The sequence below is a fragment of the Simochromis diagramma genome, unplaced genomic scaffold (assembly GCF_900408965.1).
Source record: "Simochromis diagramma unplaced genomic scaffold, fSimDia1.1 OVJJ01000061.1, whole genome shotgun sequence".
Lineage (NCBI taxonomy): Eukaryota > Metazoa > Chordata > Actinopteri > Cichliformes > Cichlidae > Simochromis > Simochromis diagramma.
In genome coordinates this window covers 2,127,812-2,147,200 of record NW_024386945.1, presented here as the reverse complement: position 1 = coordinate 2,147,200, position 19,389 = coordinate 2,127,812, and the positions used below count along the sequence as shown (strand labels likewise).

General features: G+C 42.3%; 2 protein-coding genes and 1 long non-coding RNA gene across 9 annotated transcripts in view; 2 read left to right on the top strand and 1 right to left on the bottom strand.

Moving 5' to 3' along the window:
- Positions 1–2,093, top strand: part of acap3a (ArfGAP with coiled-coil, ankyrin repeat and PH domains 3a) — a 69,768-nt gene extending 67,675 nt beyond the window's left edge. For 4 of the 5 annotated variants that reach the window (XM_040038210.1, XM_040038212.1, XM_040038211.1 and 1 more), the window contains exon 25: positions 1,270–2,093. In XM_040038210.1, the coding sequence (XP_039894144.1) occupies positions 1,270–1,376 (107 nt within the window). In that variant the 3' untranslated portion in view covers positions 1,377–2,093. The remainder of the gene's footprint in view (positions 1–1,269) is intronic. The other variant, XM_040038213.1, reaches the window with a different exon arrangement.
- On the bottom strand, positions 716–4,821 carry LOC120737484. Of its 2 annotated transcripts, none has more exons than XR_005696743.1 (3): positions 4,769–4,821; positions 2,963–3,045; positions 716–1,378 (listed from the first exon to the last, which is right to left on the bottom strand). It is a non-coding gene; the product is annotated as an uncharacterized LOC120737484 (long non-coding RNA). The 2 variants fall into 2 exon arrangements; XR_005696744.1 differs by having other exon boundaries at positions 4,722–4,806.
- Positions 3,863–18,277, top strand: hipk1a (homeodomain interacting protein kinase 1a). 2 transcript variants are annotated; one of them, XM_040038208.1, is made up of 16 exons: positions 3,863–4,316; positions 5,456–6,192; positions 7,015–7,388; positions 7,474–7,597; positions 7,752–7,871; positions 7,953–8,039; positions 12,646–12,827; positions 12,938–13,088; positions 13,450–13,654; positions 13,751–13,869; positions 15,177–15,325; positions 15,427–15,579; positions 15,674–15,841; positions 15,963–16,156; positions 16,433–16,563; positions 16,678–18,277. In XM_040038208.1, the coding sequence occupies exons 2-16, from the start codon at positions 5,458–5,460 to the stop codon at positions 17,101–17,103; spliced, it is 3,318 nt and encodes a 1,105-aa protein (XP_039894142.1). In that variant the 5' UTR covers positions 3,863–4,316; positions 5,456–5,457; the 3' UTR covers positions 17,104–18,277. The 2 variants fall into 2 exon arrangements, with proteins under 2 accessions (XP_039894142.1, XP_039894141.1); XM_040038207.1 differs by having other exon boundaries at positions 3,865–4,316; positions 15,174–15,325.
- Positions 18,278–19,389: the final 1,112 nt, after the last annotated feature.

Below are 19,389 nucleotides of genomic sequence, written 5' to 3'. Positions count from 1 at the left end.
AGGGGGATTTTTGGTTGATATTCAATTTCTCTTCAGTAATATGAGACGACCATAAAAATGAGAGACTGTTCATTTCTTTGTAAGTGAGCAAACGTATTAATTCAGCAGGCAAAATAATCAAATAGTATGGATAACTCGATATTTTCTCTTTTTATGACCATTCTCTGTAAACTCTAGAAATAGCCTAACTGTTTGGGAAAGTCCCAACAGGTCAGCAAAGAAATACTAAGACCAACCCATGCCACATTCAAAGTCTCTTAAATCAGCGGTCCCCAAATCCCGTCCCGGTACTGGTTCGTGAGTCGTTTGGTACTGGGCCGCGACAGTTGGGGCTTGGGTGTGAAATTTATGGTTTTCAGGGTTTTTATTGTTTTTATCATTAACTCTGTTTCCCTGGGTCTTTTCTCGTGTGTTATGCATAAAACTTCTTTGTTTTGGTACCGGTACTGGTTTTATTTTGTTGTACTAATTTGCGACACCTTAAAGGCCGGTCCATGAAATATTTTTGGACATAAACCGGTCCGTAGCGCAAAAAAGGTTGGGGACCGCTGTCTTAAATTATCTTTCTTCCTCATTGTGATGCTCAGTTTGAAGTTCAGCAAGTCATCTTGACCGGTTTTAGATGCCTAAATGCACAGAGTTGCTGCCAGGTGATTGGCTGAATAGATAGTTGCATGAACAAGAAACTTAACAGCTGTACCTAATAAAGTGGTACTACTAAAAAATCCTTCTGTTCATTATTCGAGGGGAAAAAAAAGAGGCACCAAAATCCTTTCTACTGCCTCAATTCTCTTAAGACTGTGGGAACAAACATTTGTAAAATATTCTGACAGCAAAGGCCAAACACAGATAGGAAAACCAGCTCAATAAGGAATGTCTATAGAGGAAAGGAAACCTCCATAAATACCAGGAGCCTTGAACTCTCTGACTCAGAAACAAGCTGGGAAAACCAGGAATTTTCATCCCCTTTTTAATTTTCTGAGCCTGGCAGCTCTCACGGACACAAAAGACTTGAGTTGCTTTTGTTGTGGTAGTAGCGGTGGTGGGCTCAGCGGTCACCATGACAACAGGAAAAGTAGAGGCTCAGTATTTGGAAAGTTGAAAGAGGGGAAGCTTCATGGTGCCTCGGCCCTTCATTCAGAAGGCTCCTCTGTTGTTTCCTTCCTAACTTTCATTTAGAAAGATGTTTTGACTCTTCAAAGAGCTTTGGGTCTCGGGCTGTGGTTTTCATCGTCATTTCCTGTTGTGTTTTCTCTTTTTGTTCATCAGGAGACGCCACGTACCTTGACATCTTCCGAGAATTTTCGCACATGGCTTCCCACAACCCAGAAAAGCTGAAAAGAAGGAGTTTGCACTTCCGACACTCCTTCAGGTAGTCCTTCAAGAGTCGAGAGAGGGAGAAAATACTTGAAAAATGCAGCCTTCCAAACATTCACCACAGCTGGATTTCAATGAGAAGAGGAGCCTGATGCTGCTGAATAAATTCAGCCATCACAGTATACTATACAGTCAGTTTATGCATTTCTTGTAGCTTTCTCTGTGCACAGAGAAAGCTACAAGAAATGCATAAATAAATAAACGTCACATTTAAAGTTCATTAAAGTGAAGAAATTAATGCATTTTAGTTCAGTTACAACTTTTATTTTGATAGGGTTTTGTTCTATGAGGATCTGCTGGTCTTTTCCTCTCAGATATATATGTGTATAAATACATTGTTAGTTGAGCACTTGTTTTGTATGAACCATCATTTCTTTGCTGATTCATTACATCAATACTTTCCAGTATGTTTGATTGTATATGTACTGCATGCATGTACTCCTATTATATTTCAAGGATAAGAAATTTAATATCATTAGTTATTATCATCTTGATAAGCAGTTTTGATCTGAAACATGTTCTCTTTTTCCTTTGTTTTTGCATCGACTATGCTGGTGTAGTCTTGGTGATGTATTTTTGTCTACTGTGGTGTACCACTATAAAACGCAGTGCTTCTGATGCTGTAAACAAGCTGTAGAGACAAAAATAAAAATGCTAATATATCTGAAAAGGCAAGATGAGAGATGGATGGAAATAAACATCGTCTGTTCGACTCACTCCGTTTTTCCTTGTCGCTGAGACAACAGCGCCTCCTTGTGTTGAAATGTGTGACAAATTGATCTTTTTAATTAGGGAATAATCTATATACAGTGAAGCCCAATTTCAGTTGACTGTAGTTATACAGTTTATAAATTCAATATGTCTGGTAATAATTTCTAATTTCCCAATAAGTCTTTATTTGTGTTTATTTGTCAATATGGTGTTTACAGCCACCTTTCCATGGAATATTTAGCTAGAATAGCATTATCACAAGTTTTAATTAGGAGAACAAAATTCTAAATTTAAAAAAATATAAATAAATAATAAGGTACCAGTGGTTAAAATGTGATCTTTCACTCACACACACACACACACACACACACACACACACACACACACACACACACACACCTATATCCAACTCCATCTCTCTCTATATATAAAGATGTATATCTATCTATAAAATTCAGTAATTCAGTTTCTATAAATGAATTGATTACACATTATTTTTCTGTTTAATATATTTGTCAGTAATGAAATTAATGGATAGATGGGTGAAAGATAATCTATCTCTAAATTGTTTAATTTTAAAAGGTGTACAAAAACAATATTAAATTTCCATGGGTTAAAAAAAGTACATTTTAAATATATAAATAACGAATGGGATGTTTTAAAATGCTGTCTAAGAAGATAAAATAACAAAATCACAATTTAATGCTTTATTTCCATGGTGACTGTCCATCAACTGTTTAAAAAAAGATGGGCGTAGCCACTGTGGCATCACCTATCAGATTTTGGACATTGCATTTGGAGGTAGGGTTTGTTTGTAGAACCAGAAGTGACCATATCATACCTGACAGATATAAACTTCTACAATTTCACTCACCAAAAGAGAAATGTGGACAGTCAAGGGGTCAAGTTAAGTGACTTCAGCTGAGGTGAGGCCTCTCTGGCAGCTGTTGGCTGAAGCTGTCAATGAAAGCAGCCACACCCTTACATTTAAATGTAAATCACATCAATATAATAATGATAACAATAATAATAATCTTTATCATGATCCAGTATATACTGACGGTTTTCTTAATATTGTGAACTTGGGGATTTAACTCCTTTTGGAGCCAGCCTCAGCCGACCACGGGAGGACTAATTTTTCAGCCATGAATGTTGCTTCTCAGGTCCTCCATACAGAATTATAAACTTATACTGTATATTAGTCACTTAATCTGATGATTTTTCACTAGTTTCCATGTCATAATAATAATAATAATAATAATAATAATAATAATACAATATAAATAACTGTTAATAACAACATTAACAACCTCGTGCTACCACCTTATAGAAGGTCCTTGAGGCTCCACCAGTACTGAAGAAGGTACAAGTGGCACAGAGGGTGGTCAGGACTACAGACTATGGACAACAGTTTGTTCAGTGTCCACCTCTCTATCACAGCTTCAAAAAATGCACAATTTGCTGCCAATCACAGAGCCAAACTAACTACAGAAAACTACACTCTGCTCCCCACAGCTGACTGATAGAAACTCTCCATCATTTTGCAGCACACATTAAGCATCTCGGCTTCCTTAGTAAACAGAGCCTGCTCATCCCCTTCTTGTATACAGCCTCTGTAGTAGTCTTCAGTCAAGTACTTGGACTCCTCCACCACATAGACATGTTGTCCCAGGACAGACAGTTCAACCAGTGCTACTCAGAGAGAAACTACAGGGAAAATGTCACGAATGTAGTTATACATATATAGTCACAGGGTTAATTATAAGAGAACCAGATCGGTCTAATAAAGATAGGAAAATAAGGCAGAGCGATACACTTGGGAGATACACGATCTTTGACTGCAGGAGACGCACGTGGCCGTTGACGTCCGTCACATCTCGCCGCCGGTTACGTCGGCAGGACAGGAAGTGGAGCGAGCAGACTGTGATGATGGAGCTGTGTCCCGGAGACGGTGCTCATCGGGATGTTATCTGACATTTCGAGAGAAACGACAAGCGTAATGCGGGTTTGTCGCGCGATGTGAGACAGCGGATCGGAGTCAGGTATGACTCAGATATTCATGAAAAAGCTAGCTGGCTGTTAGCTCGGTTAGCTCTCATCCTTCCAGCTCCGAGCAGGCAGCGAGCAGCTCCGCCGACCCGCTGCTGCACCACACGGAGCTGCTCGGTGAGAAGATGACGAGGCCTTAATATCACACAGGCAACGGTGTGCAGAGTCAGCAAATACAGGTACTGTCAGTCAGGTTTGGGAAAATGCTGCTGGGGTTAGTTACTGCCAGGTAGCGGAAACATATGTTAATGATGTCTAAGTTAAGTGGTTTTAGATGTAGCCCCAGCTAGATAGTTTCTATTGGGTCAAAACACTGGAATCACACTTTTCTGTGCTAATAAATGCAATATCACAAATCTGAATAATAAACAGTATATAGCTCAGTCCAGGTCTCTTGTGAAAATGTGATCATTTTTAGTCCTTTTATTTCATTAAACCAATCAAATACGGGTTTCAGTTCTGGAGATTTAAATGTCCACCCCCAATATCTAACAGTTACCAACAACATGTCACTCACAATTAACTTTAACTGATGAAAGTCATGCCTAATCGGCCTACAGATTATTTGAATTTCAAAAAAGTACCAGTAATTCCTGTGAGTCAAAATCTCCACTCTGCTGTAAACGCTCACCATGACAGTTTTTTTCCTGCTCTTGGCTCTGTGTGACGTGTGCTCATCTGTAGAGTACAGTTCTAGTTGTGTGCCCGGAAGCTCCACCCACCTGCTTTTATGGGAGGGGTCACTAATCAGAAGAAATTTGCTTTACGGGAATCAAATCGGCTTGTTTCAGACTTAAGGAATTAGGGATAGCTACCCTGCTACAATCCAAGAATAAAAATACAGAGCCGGAAATTAGTTTAATACGTCCACTTTAATCATAAATAACATCCCAATGACTTGTTGAAATTAATAGAAAACAAATTGGGGGGGAAAATAAAGAGTCACGGGGTTTGAAAGACCTGATTTTAGGTAGACTATATGAGAATCATTTTCCTGCTTAGGTGAAGTCTACTCCTGCAGGATGATTTTTGCTGCCAAGTACTCCAGAAGAGGAAAATATAAAGGAAATGGGATGTAAAGTAGGTCAAAAGTCAAGCGTAAATAGTACCACTGATCACCTTTGATGTTTGGCACTAATCAGATAATTCTTTAATTGATTGATTATTGCAGCTCCAAACTTGAGGATAAAAACAGTTAACTGCTTCTGTCTGTTTACACATAATTAAACATAAATAAATGAGTAACATACAAGAACACACACACAAATATAAATAGAGGCTCTAAAACAAAACTAACCCACTTCCTGCTCCTCCACAGACATGGCGTCGCAGCTCCAGGTGTTCTCCTCCCCCTCTGTGTCCTCCAGTGCCTACTCTCGCTCAAAGAGACTTAAAGTGGAGAACCCCTCCTGGGATGCATCCAGCCAGCTGGGAGACAATGGTTACTACCAGCAGAGCCCTACCCAGGGAGCTGCACCCTCAACCTCTGGCTCCAACTTTAACCAAGTGTACACTTCCAACCAGGTCCACCCGCCAACGGCCGGCTCAAGGGAGCAGACGGTGGTGCGGGCGGCAGACAGCACGGGCAGCCTTTGCGGGCCTCCTTCATCCTCCTCTTCATCTTCCTCCTCCAGCCGGCGAATCAAGGATGCAGAGTCCTCCTCCCAGCCGTCCGACCTCTATCACAAGCAGTACAGCCTGAAGAGGAAGAGTGAGGAGGTGGACAGCAGCGACAGCGTGCAGATACTGGAGGAGCTCTCCGCCCCCGTGGTCTCAAACCGCAATGGTGGCGGTGGCGGGGGAACCACCACTGCTCAGTCCATAGCACACTCCACCTCCACCACCAAGAGCAGCAACTCCCACAGCGAGGGCGACTATCAGCTGGTGCAGCACGAGATCCTGTGCTCCATGTCCAACAGTTACGAGGTGCTCGAGTTTCTGGGACGCGGCACCTTCGGTCAGGTGGCTAAATGCTGGAAGCGGGGCACAAATGAGATAGTGGCCATTAAAATCTTGAAGAACCATCCCTCTTATGCTCGGCAAGGGCAAATTGAGGTGAGTACATATTGTTAAAATTGATGAAAGGAGCCTTTATTAGCATATAATTTCATATAATATGAAAATTGGGAATGGCGGTGCATGTATATGACATCATAAATGCAATCCTACTTGTGCTTTTGGCCTGTTTTCAGCTTGTTTGACCACGTCAGTCTCCACCTTGTTTTTAATAAGACATCAATAGTTACCTCAGGAATAGACTACAGCGAATTGAAGCACTGATATATGGCAGGGATTATACTAGATTGTAGACATGGACAGCTGTCATATTTCCTGTGCAGTTGTCAGGCACGTGGACCTCCATAGAGACGCTTGTGCTCACAATATAACACAATATGAAGAGCATCCGGCATGAAAATCTGCCAAATCAAATGAGCATGGCTACCTGCTGTGGTGATCCCTTGTGCAAATGGGAGCAGCCAAAAGCAGGTTTCTTTTATTTGCTTTATATTGTAAGCAGTGTTGGTGGTCTGGCTGCATGGTTGGCAGTTATGGTTGAGATCAGCCAACATCCAGCTACGGGAATACAGACACAATAACCTGAACTTTGGCCACTGACTGAAATATCTAATCTATTTGATTGCCGCAGAATTTTGTACAGGTTTTGTTTTATATTTTTTAATTGGAGGATGAATCCTACTGACTTCTCTGATCCTCTGTGTTGTTTCTGCCATAGGGCTGATATGTGATTTTGAGTACTGGATGGTACCCAAGATAAATTCTGTGAACCTTTATGTTTTGGCCTGTTAAGGAAGATGTTACTTTCGCATTCATTTTTCTGTTTATTACCACATAATATCATCTTCCTCCTACTTGCAGGTGAGTATCCTCAGCAGGCTGAGCACGGAAAATGCCGATGAGTTCAACTTTGTCCGCTCGTACGAGTGTTTCCAGCACAAGAATCACACGTGCCTTGTGTTTGAGATGCTGGAGCAGAACCTTTACGACTTCCTGAAGCACAGCAAGTTCAGCCCTCTGATGCTCAAGTGCATCCGGCCAATCCTGCAGCAGGTCGCCACCGCGCTAATGAAGCTGAAGAGCCTGGGGCTGATCCATGCCGACCTGAAGCCTGAAAACATCATGCTGGTAGACCCTCTGAGGCAGCCTTACAGGGTGAAGGTCATTGATTTTGGCTCGGCGAGCCATGTTTCCAAAGCTGTATGCTCAACTTACCTGCAGTCTCGATATTACAGGTGAGCATTTTTGCCTAGAGCTATGAAATATCTTGTGAATTACTTGCTGTGATCTTCACATTTATCGGCTTTGATGGGCCTACAGAGCTCCAGAGATTATCCTGGGCCTTCCTTTCTGTGAAGCCATCGATATGTGGTCTTTGGGATGTGTCATTGCTGAGCTGTTCTTGGGATGGCCCCTTTATCCCGGTGCCTCAGAGTATGACCAGGTCATCTGCAGCACCCTTATACACACTGACATTTACATAAAAATCAGACACAGCTGCCTGTCTTGGGACAGCTGTCAACCAAAGAGGCAGTGCCTTTAATTTTAACCATCTTTTAACCACTATTTTATACTTATTTTTCATTGTTTTCTCTCAGATTCGCTACATTTCTCAGACCCAGGGTCTTCCAGCAGAGTACCTCCTTAGTGCAGGAACCAAGACCAGCCGCTTTTTCAACCGAGGCCCTGACTCGAGCTACCCGCTGTGGAGGCTCAAAGTAGGTGACACAGATATGAGTCCCCAAACGAGAAAAAACACTTCATGTACTGAAGTGTTGCTGTGGTTCCTTTTTCTGCAGACACCTGCAGAGCACGAGGCAGAGATGGGCATCAAGTCGAAGGAGGCAAGAAAATACATCTTCAACTGTCTGGATGACATGATGCAGGTGAGGAGTTATCCTGTCTAAGAGACAGCTGCTGTAAGCAGATATTTTAAGTGTTGCTCCCTCTTTGGGGCAAAGTAGGACCCTCACAAACATGGGCCAAACAGCAGCCAAAATGGCATGATGGCAAAAACTATACCCTAGATTTTAGACAACAACAGTGTTTCCAGGTAAAGCCCCAGTCAGACCGTATCAACAAAGCAAAAAACTGCAGCAACTGCATCATTGCAACAAAGAAATTAAATGCATATGTATGTTTTTTGTTGTAGTTTTGTTAAATAGACCGACATTTGACTTCAGCTAATTTGGTAACTGTGATCTAAGTGTGTTAATGTGTAATAGGATAAGTAATAGATCTCAGAGCGAGTGGTCAGGAGTTCAAGTTGCCCCTGTGACGTGTACTTTTTCTTCTCCTGATTGAGTTTTGCTTGCTTTAATGCTTCTTTCGATTACCTTGTTTAGCGAAGGATACACTGGACCTTCCTGTCACACAGTTCATAGCAGTACACAATCCAACAAACATTAACACCATTTCACGTCATAACCTGCTGTTATAGCTGTTGTTGTGTTGATACTTCTAATATGATCAATTAATTTGTCTTCAGTCAGCAAAAGCTTAGGAAAGGCAGGAGCTACACTGAATCATTTAAGCAGGGAAACAAAATGATGCACAGGATGAGCAACAATGTGACAAGCATTATATTTTCCCTTTTACTTAAATAACAAACTTGGGAATAATCTGGTATTTCTTACTAGAGGTTCTGCTATCAGGGCTCTCAAAATTTCAAAATCCCTGGTAGCCCTTCGGGCAGGGACTCTTCAGTTTTTGGTAGCCCAAAATAAATGTAAGTAGCCCGAATAAAAAAGAGAGCAATTTTTTGATTGATGTTTTGTTTCCTGTTTTGTTTCCTTTACAATATTATACATTAAAGTATAATATTGTAAAGGAAACAAAACATTAATCAAAAAATTGTTGAAAAACAAATTACAACATTGTATAAAAATTACAATCATCAACTCAAATACTTGGTTCTAATTGAACAGAAATTTCTATGAACTTGTAAGAACTGTGTAGGACATGAATCAGTCTGTGTCAGATCCTGAGTTTGAAATTTCCACTGAAGTCAAGGGTAAGAGACAAGTGGAACCAACATCTAGGCCATTTGCTTTTTGAAGTTTGCAAAGACTGCTAAATTTTGCCAGTGGTAGTTCACTCTTTGCAACATAGTACGCTGTTCTAAACAGATTTTTCAGGTTTATTTTTAGTATGTTATTTGCAATTGGTGTTTGTTCTGGGAAAGATATTGCAGACTGAGCAATAATGCATTTCTTGGATTTCTCATGGGTTCTAATGGGGGCCTTTCTTAAAATGACTGGTCCTAGTAACAAAGGCGCTTGTCGACTCAGAAATCGAGAGAAAACCAACAACACACCCGGCAGAACATTATGTTATTTACACGGGTGCACATAAGTGGTCCGCATGTGCGCATTCGCTGTCAAAATAAAAGACGCGCACCAGATAAGAAGTTGCAACGCGCGTTTGCGTCCATATAAAGGCAGTGTTTTTGTCCGCTAGAGTGGGATTTTCACGGCACATTCCGCACCACATCTCTGTGCGTTCATCATTTGTTTGAAGCCAGCTCACCTCCTGCAACCACTTTTACGAGAATACGCGCTTCTTTTGTGGTTCGGACTCCTTCTGACATTTCTTTGGAGGTGGAGGAACACCAAAGTAATTGCTTAAAGGAGCTTCTTCGACATCTTTAAGAGTTCTAAACAAATGTCTGTCCTCCTCCAGAAAATCTTATGTATGCAAACACGCGTTGCAACTTCATATCTTGTGCGCGTTTTTTTTTTTTTTTTTTTTTTTGACAGCGAATGCGCACCTGCGGACCACTTATGTGCAGCCCCGGTTATATAGCTCGTCATATTGCAGCCACAGAAATTCTTTTGTCCATGAAACCATAAAGCTGCACTTTCTTTTTGCCTTATAGTCTGATTTGTCATAACTTCTCCGTTTTGTGGTAAGCTTTTCTTTGGCTGTCACTTCTTCACCCTAACCTGTCTTATTTGGCTCAGCAGAACTAAAATATATATCCTGCTGCTTTTACACACACACACATAACGGTCAGCGATTCTCTGCGCGATCAACCTCTCATATGTTTAAGCTTGCTGCGGGAGATTTCACTTGTCATGTTTGCATAGTAAGCTAACGATTGATAAGACGATGTCAGAGGAATTGGTGCGCAAATTATCATCACTCACCAATCAGTGCTGTCGCTCTCTATACACAGTTCGCGCCATTGCAAAGTGAAAGCAAAAAACAAGCGCAAATTCAAATGCGATTTCAATATGTCACATATTTACAGTGGCTCACCGATGCCAATGACATAATTACCCAGCTACATTTCTGAAAGAATGCAAAAGCATTGACATATATTTTTCCTTCCTATGATAGCCCGACGGGCAGGGCAGAGATAGATTTTGGTAGCCCGACTGGAAAAATCGCTAGCCCCGGGACGTCGGGCTAGCGATTTTGCAAGCCCTGTATCTGATTGAGGAATCACTCATCTTTGGAAAAGAGAGTTTATTACAGAGAAATGGCTCTTTCCAAAATAAAAGCTATACTATACGCTTCTTCTGGGCTATATTCTCAGCAGCATATTGTAGTGGGTCAGGGCTGTTAGGGGTTCTGTTTATACAGTTATGTTTTGTTTATGTTGCCATAGTGACGGGTGACGCCCTCTCGCTGCCACGGTGTGTCCTTCCGGGGTCAGAGGGCGCCCTGTGTGTTGTTGTTGTTGTTGCTGTGCGGTTGCCGCGCTGAGCAGTTAGCTAGCGGCAGTATTCTTCTGCAGATGTCAATAAACGGCTGTGCTCCCTGGCTAGCTCACCGGAAGCAAGACCAAACGACACCTCCGTCTCCTCGTTGTCTGAGCTCGCCACATTGGTGTCAGAAGTGGGATGATGGTGGCACCCCATGTTCTGACCCGAGTGACTTTTCCGCCGCCGGTCGTGACCGGGTGCACCAAAAGAAGGCACCTGGACATTTGCAAAGTGAAAGCAAAAAACAAGCGCAAATTCAAACGCGATTTCAATATGTCACATATTGACAGTGGCTCACCGATGCCAATGACATAATTACCCAGCTACATTTCCGAAAGAATGCAAAAGCATTGACATATATTTTTCCTTCCTATGATAGCCCAACGGGCAGGGCAGAGATAGATTTTGGTAGCCCGACTGGAAAAATCGCTAGCCCCGGGACGTCGGGCTAGCGATTTTGCAAGCCCTGTGTTACAGGCATGGCCCTTTAAGGATGAAGCCTGATGGGAAATGTATTCGGGATGTGTGTAGCGGGCCTGCCTGCTGTGTGTGTGACGAGAGAGAGCGGAGAAGGGGAAAAAGTAACGGTTAGCTACAGAAGAGACGAAAAGAAAAGAAATAAAAGGAATATAATAACTCCCTCGACAGCCAGAGTTGTGTCGGCGATGCTCGCTGTGAGTAAACTGTTTCAGCCCACTGTACGCGGTGTTCGTGCCTTAGAGAAGAAATAAAGTTCGGTGAAGCAGTTTCCTACGCCTCCTTCGATCTTTTTGCTAGCGGAGTTGACCTGTATAGTAAGCTGTTGCCGGCTACGAGTCAGTTACGGAACCTTCAAGTAACTGCCAGAGGTTTCCTTACTACGGTTCGGGGCCGCGGATCTGGCGCGGTAACACCTGTATCTGATTGGGGAATCACTCCTCTTTGGAAAAGAGAGTTTATTACAGAGAAATGGCTCTTTCCAAAATAAAAGCTATACTATACGCTTCTTCTGGGCTATATTCTCAGCAGCATATTGTAGCGGGTCAGGGCTGTTCGGGGTTCTGTTTGTTCAGTTATGTTTTGTTTATGTTGCCATAGTGACGGGTGACGCCCTCTCGCTGCGACGGTGTGTCCTTCCGGGGTCAGAGGGCGCCCTGTGTGTTGTTGTTGTTGCTGTGCGGTTGCCGCGCTGAGCAGTTAGCTAGCGGCAGTGTTCTTCTGCAGATGTCAATAAACGGCTGTGCTCCCTGGCTAGCTCACGGGCAGCAAGACCAAACGACACCTCCGTCTCCTCGTTGTCTGAGCTCGCCACATTGGTGTCAGAAGTGGGATGATGGTGGCACCCCATGTTCTGACCCGAGTGACTTTTACGCCGCCGGTCGTGACCGGCCGGTGCGCCAAAAGAAGGCACCTGGACATTTGCAAAGTGAAAGCAAAAAACAAGCGCAAATTCAAACGCGATTTCAATATGTCACATATTGACAGTGGCTCACCGATGCCAATGACATAATTACCCAGCTACATTTCCGAAAGAATGCAAAAGCATTGACATATATTTTTCCTTCCTATGATAGCCCAACGGGCAGGGCAGAGATAGATTTTGGTAGCCCGACTGGAAAAATCGCTAGCCCCGGGACGTCGGGCTAGCGATTTTGCGAGCCCTGGCTATGCATATTAAAGGAGCATGGTGTAAAGAACCAGGCTCATGTTTTCCATGTAGGCCAGGGAAATTTAATTAGTAAAAGTTGAAAGGAGGTACTTTTTTGTGCTGTGAACATGTCACATGGGCTGTGACTTCCTGCAGGTGAACATGACAAACCTGGAGGGCACAGACATCCTGGCAGAGAAGGCTGACAGACGGGAGTTTATAGACCTGCTGAAGAAGATGCTGACACTCGACGCTGACAAAAGGATCACACCTATGAAGACGCTGAACCACCCATTTGTTACCATGACCCACCTGCTGCACTTCCCGCACAGCTCACAGTAAGACCTGCGTGGGATAAAGAAATGAAGCTACAGATTGTGATGACTGTTGTTTAGCTTCTGTCTGATTTAAATGTATATATTTATATGTATTTTCTTTTATTCCACAGCGTGAAGTCCTGCTTCCAAAATATGGATATATGTAAACGCCGATGCAGCGCCTTTGAGAACGGAAAAAATATGTTTGCAAGCAACAACACCCCGAGTGCAGCAACAAACCTCACCGTCACATTCAGTAGCCAACTTAATCAGCACAATCAAGTGAGAAGATCCTCTCTAAACTGCCTCAGGAACAGTTTGATCTTAAGATTATACTCATAATTTCTGTTGAAGATGTAATTGGTTATTTTGTAGAACAATGCTAATTTATTAGCTTGTACACTTCTATGTACAGACTCTTTCATTTCAAACGGCGAGACATTTAAAAACAACTTATTTACAAGTACTAGATGTAGGAATGCACCAAAGAAACTTTTCCATTTCTGATTCATAGCCTGGCTTTAGGCACTTGAAGACTTTGACATTGTATGCTTGTAAATGCAACTCTCATACAAAAATGTAAAAATCTCAATTCATCTTTTTAGGCATTAATTTTAAAATTTTCCTTTGTCGTGTCTTCCAGATGACCTCTACAGGAGGCCAGTCCCTGTCTCTCAGTAGTAATGTCCCACTGCTGAACTATCAGCCTGGCCTCTACCAGCAGGCCACCATCAACATCCCTGGTCTGACCCAGCAGGGAGTTCCTCTGCAAACCAGACCCACCCAGCTCTGCACCCAGACCGAGCCCTTCCAGCAGACACTTATTGTTTGCCCACCAACCATCCAGGGTAAAAATGATGGGACAGTTTAAACAAAAAGTTATGTTTTCTCTCTTTTTCCACCTATATTTTGTGACCAGTTCTTCATATCTGACATTCGTGCAGGTCTTCAAACCTCCAACAAGCCATCTGCTTACCCAGTGAGAATGGAAAACTCAGTACCCTTAGTCCCTCAGAACCAGTCCTCCCAGTCTCTTCACATCCAGCCCAGCATGCTGGCACAGGTAGGATCCTATAAATGCTTAAATTACTAGTATGTGTTACTCATGTTACATTTACATTTACAACTACTTTTTTATGATTTAAGAAGGAAATATTGCTAAATTTGACAGCTGTACTTAAAACGTTTAAATGAAATGCCTACAGTTTTCTTACAGAAAATGCTGCATTACAGATCATTTAATGTTATCAATCTTTAAAGCCCCTTTTCCATTACCCACTTGGATCGGCACGCCAAGACTCGACTCGGATCGACTGGTTTTCCATTACAATCAAGTACCAGCTAATGTGCGTGGTTGTTGTTATAGCAATGTATCCGAGCATCCTTGGCGTAGTATGTAACACAAACCCTACAACAAAGGTGGATTTTGAAGCAATGATATTCCAGCTGCTCGGTCTGTGGGACCACGGTGTTGTTTTTGTAGCATTGCCAGGTTTCAAAAATGGCAGTTTAGATTTTCGTAAATAAGATGCTCTCGTGATTGAGTGACGTCACTGACCAACCAATTGGTGGCATGCAGTCTGACAACGTCACCTTTTAGTATATGCTCGGATTGCTTGGAACCGCGGCTGAACAGGTACTATTTTAGAACCTGGTACCAGGTACTATGACTAAATGGAAAACCCTGAAAAGCATGGCTCACCGTGGCAAGTCGATCCGAGGAGGTACTAATGGAAAAGGGGCTCAAGTGGTCCTTTGGCTTAAGCCTGTGTCCAGTCAGGTCCTCCTGTCTTGCTTAAGAAATCTTTGATGACGTACGTTTTCAATCCAAGGGGACAAGTTCCTTTCCGTTTTTTCTTCTTTCCTACATAATTGTGGGAAACACAATTGTGACTCTTTATTACTAACCTATTAGCCTACTAGCTTACTTATACAGCAAACCTTTGGTGCCACCTGGTGGAAGACAGCAGTGCACGTCTGTGTTTAAGCTTTGGTGATTATTGTTGTTGCGCAGACAAATTTCATTGTTTTTTGTTCTTATCTCAGATTAACACATTTCAGTTTCACGTTTGCTTGGCCCAGATTCATGTTGCATAAATGCTTGGCATCATAATCCATGTGAAATGTTTTCTTTTTAAGCTGTTAAATCACTTCTCTTTCCTTTTTAGCAGTTAAAAATACATCTCTCTCTACACACAGCAATAAATCTGAAAACAATATGTAAGCTGAACCCATGCTGCCTTTTATTCAGCTGGCATAGTGATAGAGGCATGTGCTCACTGAGTTGTCTCTGTCAGATTTCTGTTTTGCACTTAACACCTGTTTCTTACAGTTTTTCAGCATGCTTGTGTACATGTGCTCACACAGCAGGGCTGGCCAGCGGGAACACAGCAGATTCTAATCCCTTCCACATGGCAACAGATGCCTGGCATGTCCATTCACAACCCGGGGCAGGCTGTGGTGCCAGAGCCACCCATGGGAGCCCACATCTCCGACAGTCAGCAGACTTCAGGCTGGAGGTAGTTTATTCTGATGGTGCTCATTTTTGAGTTAAAATGGAACAGCATCTCTCACAAGTGTAACTGCTTACTTGTACTGAAGCGATATCTCCGTTTTGTAGGGGTCGCCATGGCAGCCAATACGATAGCGTTAACCAGCAGGACTCTGGTGCTGGCCGTCATACTGGGACCCAAAACCACAGCTCAGGGGCCGCTCACTCGAGATCCCAACAGGGCAAGAGATCAAAGGCTCGACACGCTGAGAGCAGACCCAGGTATCCTGTCGATCTTTTCATTTCTCACCTTATTGTTCGCATATGTTTATATTTGATTTAAGACAGTCAGTGTGCTGCTTATTCTCTCCTCCAGGCCGGTGTCCTCAGTACAATCAGCCACCAATGTGGTCAACAGCACTTCCTTTGCCGGTGACCAGTCTCAGCCCATTGTTATCTCTGACACACCAAGCCCTGCCGTCAGCATCATCACCATTCACAGCGACTCTGAAGATGAGGATGATACAAAGTTTCCTGCTGCCTGGTGAGCCTCGTTTTCAATCTGGTCACCTTATGTTGCACTGCTTTCTTTTCCCCAACTTTTAGTAGTGTCTAATAAAAATGTTATTTTTAAAACCTTTTACTCTTCTTCTTTTCTCCCGCAGCTCTGGAACAAGTCAGAGAACCAATGTGATCAGCTGTGTGACTGTGCACGACTCCCATGACTCAGACTCCTCTACCAGCAGCCCCCTGAGCCCCAAAACCTCCTCTCAGCCTACAAAGTCTCTAGCAGTCATCATGCCCTCAGTTAAAAGCCAGCCTGGAGAAAGCACAACCCACAAGGCTCCAGCAGCTTCAGGTCCAAAACCGGTTCAAACAAAGGGGCTCATTTAATTTGAAAACTGTGTGCATCATTCTTCTTTGGTTTTGGGGTTGAAAAACATTTAGAGTTGACATGCCTATGTGTGCACGAACCAGCCTATTAAAAGGCAGCACATAAATGATTGAGCTACTGCAGATGCAAAACTGGATTATTCAACAGCAGTTTAAAAAGAAAAAAATTATGTTTTATTGATTTTTCTGATCTTCTGAGTGCTAACAGTTGGCTGTCTTTTTTTTTTTTTTTTTTTTTTAGATCAAGCTACAAGCGGCTCAGTAAAGTCCAAAAAGGCATCCACACAAGCGTCTGGTCGGTCAGGAGATTCCACAACCGAGCGCAATCAGCGGGCTGCGTCCAGCAGATCTCAGCCTCTGAATCTGAGTCAGGTAACGGCTTTCAACAGCATGATGTTCTGTGCACGGCGTTACTTAGCATTCTCTGGCCAAAGGTATTGTAGACTGACTCTGCACTTCACAAGCCATTCTTGTCTTTCATTTCAGCTGCAGCAGTCTGTGATGCCATCTTCTCACGAGCAAACAGCAAGCAGTAGCTCCCTGAGGAGGCAGCCCACATATCCCCCTCCCGTCTCCTCCCACTCGTCCTACCGGCTCCACGAAAGCACCCTCTTTGGCTCCACGCCAAATCTGTATGCCTACCCGGCCTCTGCCGCCTTGGCCTCAGTGTCTCAGGCTGTAGACCAGATGCAGGGCGGTACATCCCGCCATGGCAGGGCAAGCGGGGCTTACTCCTCTTTGGCTCTGCTTCAGAAGAACAGCAGCTTAGCCCTCGGGGGGTCTGCTCCAGGACAGTACGGCAACAACCATCAACAGCAGCAGCAGCAGCAGCAGCAACAGCTGGCAGCACAGCCTTTCCAACGCTCCGGTGCCGCTTACCAGCGAAAACTCAACCAATATCCCTACCTGTGAACACTGATGAAGACCAAACTTAGACCGCGACTAGAGACGAGCACAAGCTCATCACAGGCGACTGTGATCGGACTCTTTTTTATTATTTTTCTTCTTCTTCAACTCAACTGTTTTTTGCCGCCCAGAGTGTGTTACTATTTTAATCGTTGTCAAGTTTTACTTTAATATTCTCTACCTTTGAGGTTTCTTTGCGTCATGTCACAGGTTAGCGTGCTGTGAGCACACAAGCAGAAGATAAAGCTAAATTTACTTACAGACTGTAATTTATTTGTAACATATCAACCTAATACTTTGATTTTACGAAAGCTGTGTGGAACTCTACTGTTATGCTGCTATATTAATAATCATCACATTCATCAAATAATGGGTTAAATGACACATTTACATATAAACAAATGCCTCACTAATTATACCATTTTCTTTTAATTTAAAAGTCTGCGCATTGTGATAAGTTACCTTGCTGTGTTTTATGTTTTATTTATGAATGTACTGTATGTATGTGTGTGTTTTATCTGTACTATATTACAAAAGCTAATGGAGACTAAGCAGCGTACTGTACTGTATAATGACGTGTCTGTGTGTTTTTATTGTTTGAGTACTGGCCATTAACTTGACTATATTTGTATGTTTGGTATACTGAATGATGCATTTCTGCATAGAGTAGGTGTATCAGAGGAGACTTTCTTTTCGTCTGTTTTTTAGTTTAATGTTAAGGTTGCATGTGTCTGACATGGAGTAGCATTCAGGGGAGGTTTGTAATCTGCAGCCGCGCTGGTTTGTAGACAGATTAGTAATGTTTAATTTGTACGGCAAACACATTAATAATACTGGGAAAATGTACAAGTTCTTGTCTTGTGAAGTGATGTCTGTGGAGTAAAGCGTGCACATAAAATGAAATTGGGTATCGCATACGTAGACGCTGAAGCCATTTAGATTAAAAAATTCACAGTGCTGCATTTTTAATAGTGAATAATCAAACTGACAAGGACAATTTATATAAAAAAAAATAAGAATTAATTGATGTTCAGTATGTCACTGCTTCTAAGCAAATCATTGGTTTGGTGAAATGATGGTTGTTCTTCCAATCCTGCTGTGTTGTGAAGTGCTACATTACATAGAACACACAATGAACCTTAACCCGTATATACGCAATAAAAACCTTATTAAAACAGGATCCGAGCCTCAGGTGTGCTTTAAAAACACGATACTTTCACACATTACATACAACAGTGCACAGAAGGCGGCCACTTTGTTAGGAACAACTTTTCAACTGCTTGATTATATTTTATCAACCAATCACATGGCTACAACTCTGTGCATGTCGGTATGGTCAAGACAACCTGCTGAATGTCAAACTAAGCATTAGAATGAAGAAGAAAGCTGATTTAAATGAGTTTGAACCTTAAAAAAAAAAAAGAAAACACTAAAACTTTAAAAAGGTCCAGGTCAGTTAAAATCAACTGAAAGGCATTTAGTAAAACCAGGTGAAGATTTAGTTAAACAGGAGCAGCTTAAACATGAGCCCTTTTCCTGAATTCCATCAAGGTTTTTGGGGCAGAGCATAAATTAAGCCTTCAGGCTGAAGACGATAAGTTCCCACATGGTTTTGAACATGATAATTACTGAATCGGTCATTTCTGATACAGGCAGTTGGCCAGGGCAAGAAAAAAAGTGAAGGAGAGGAAGGGAATGATGACAAGAGGAAAGTACTGAAAAACCAGTGGCAGTCAAGGACCTAGGTCCAGGAAGCAGGCTTAGTGAAAACTGAGTTTGTTAACTCAAAAATGAGGGAAACTCGGGGTTTTCTGTTTTACAAAAGAGGGTTAACTTAAACTCAGAGTTAGCCTGTGAACTTAACCTGCTCACTGGCAGATTTTCTTCAACAAATTTCTCTCTGATTCTTCTTCTCAAAAGCTCAGAACAGATATTAATTTACAGAAGTTGATCTTTTTACAAATACTGAAATCCCAGTCAGATGTTACTTTGTAACACATCAACATAAACACTAGGAGTTCCCCTACATGTTACTGTTGCAAATACGGTTTCAATAAAATAATCTTTATGAAGCTTTAGATACATAACACACAATGAGGCATCATTGTGTTAGAATTTGTCACACTGGTGGAAAAATCTGACAGATTTGGGTCTTGGAGATTAGCGAAGGGGTTCGAATGACTTTAAGATACTAAATGGGACTAAATTTAACTTAAAGTTACTTTTTAAATGCAGTTTTCAGACTGATACATTGAAATGCAGTAATTAAATGCAACATCTGCCTAAGGTACC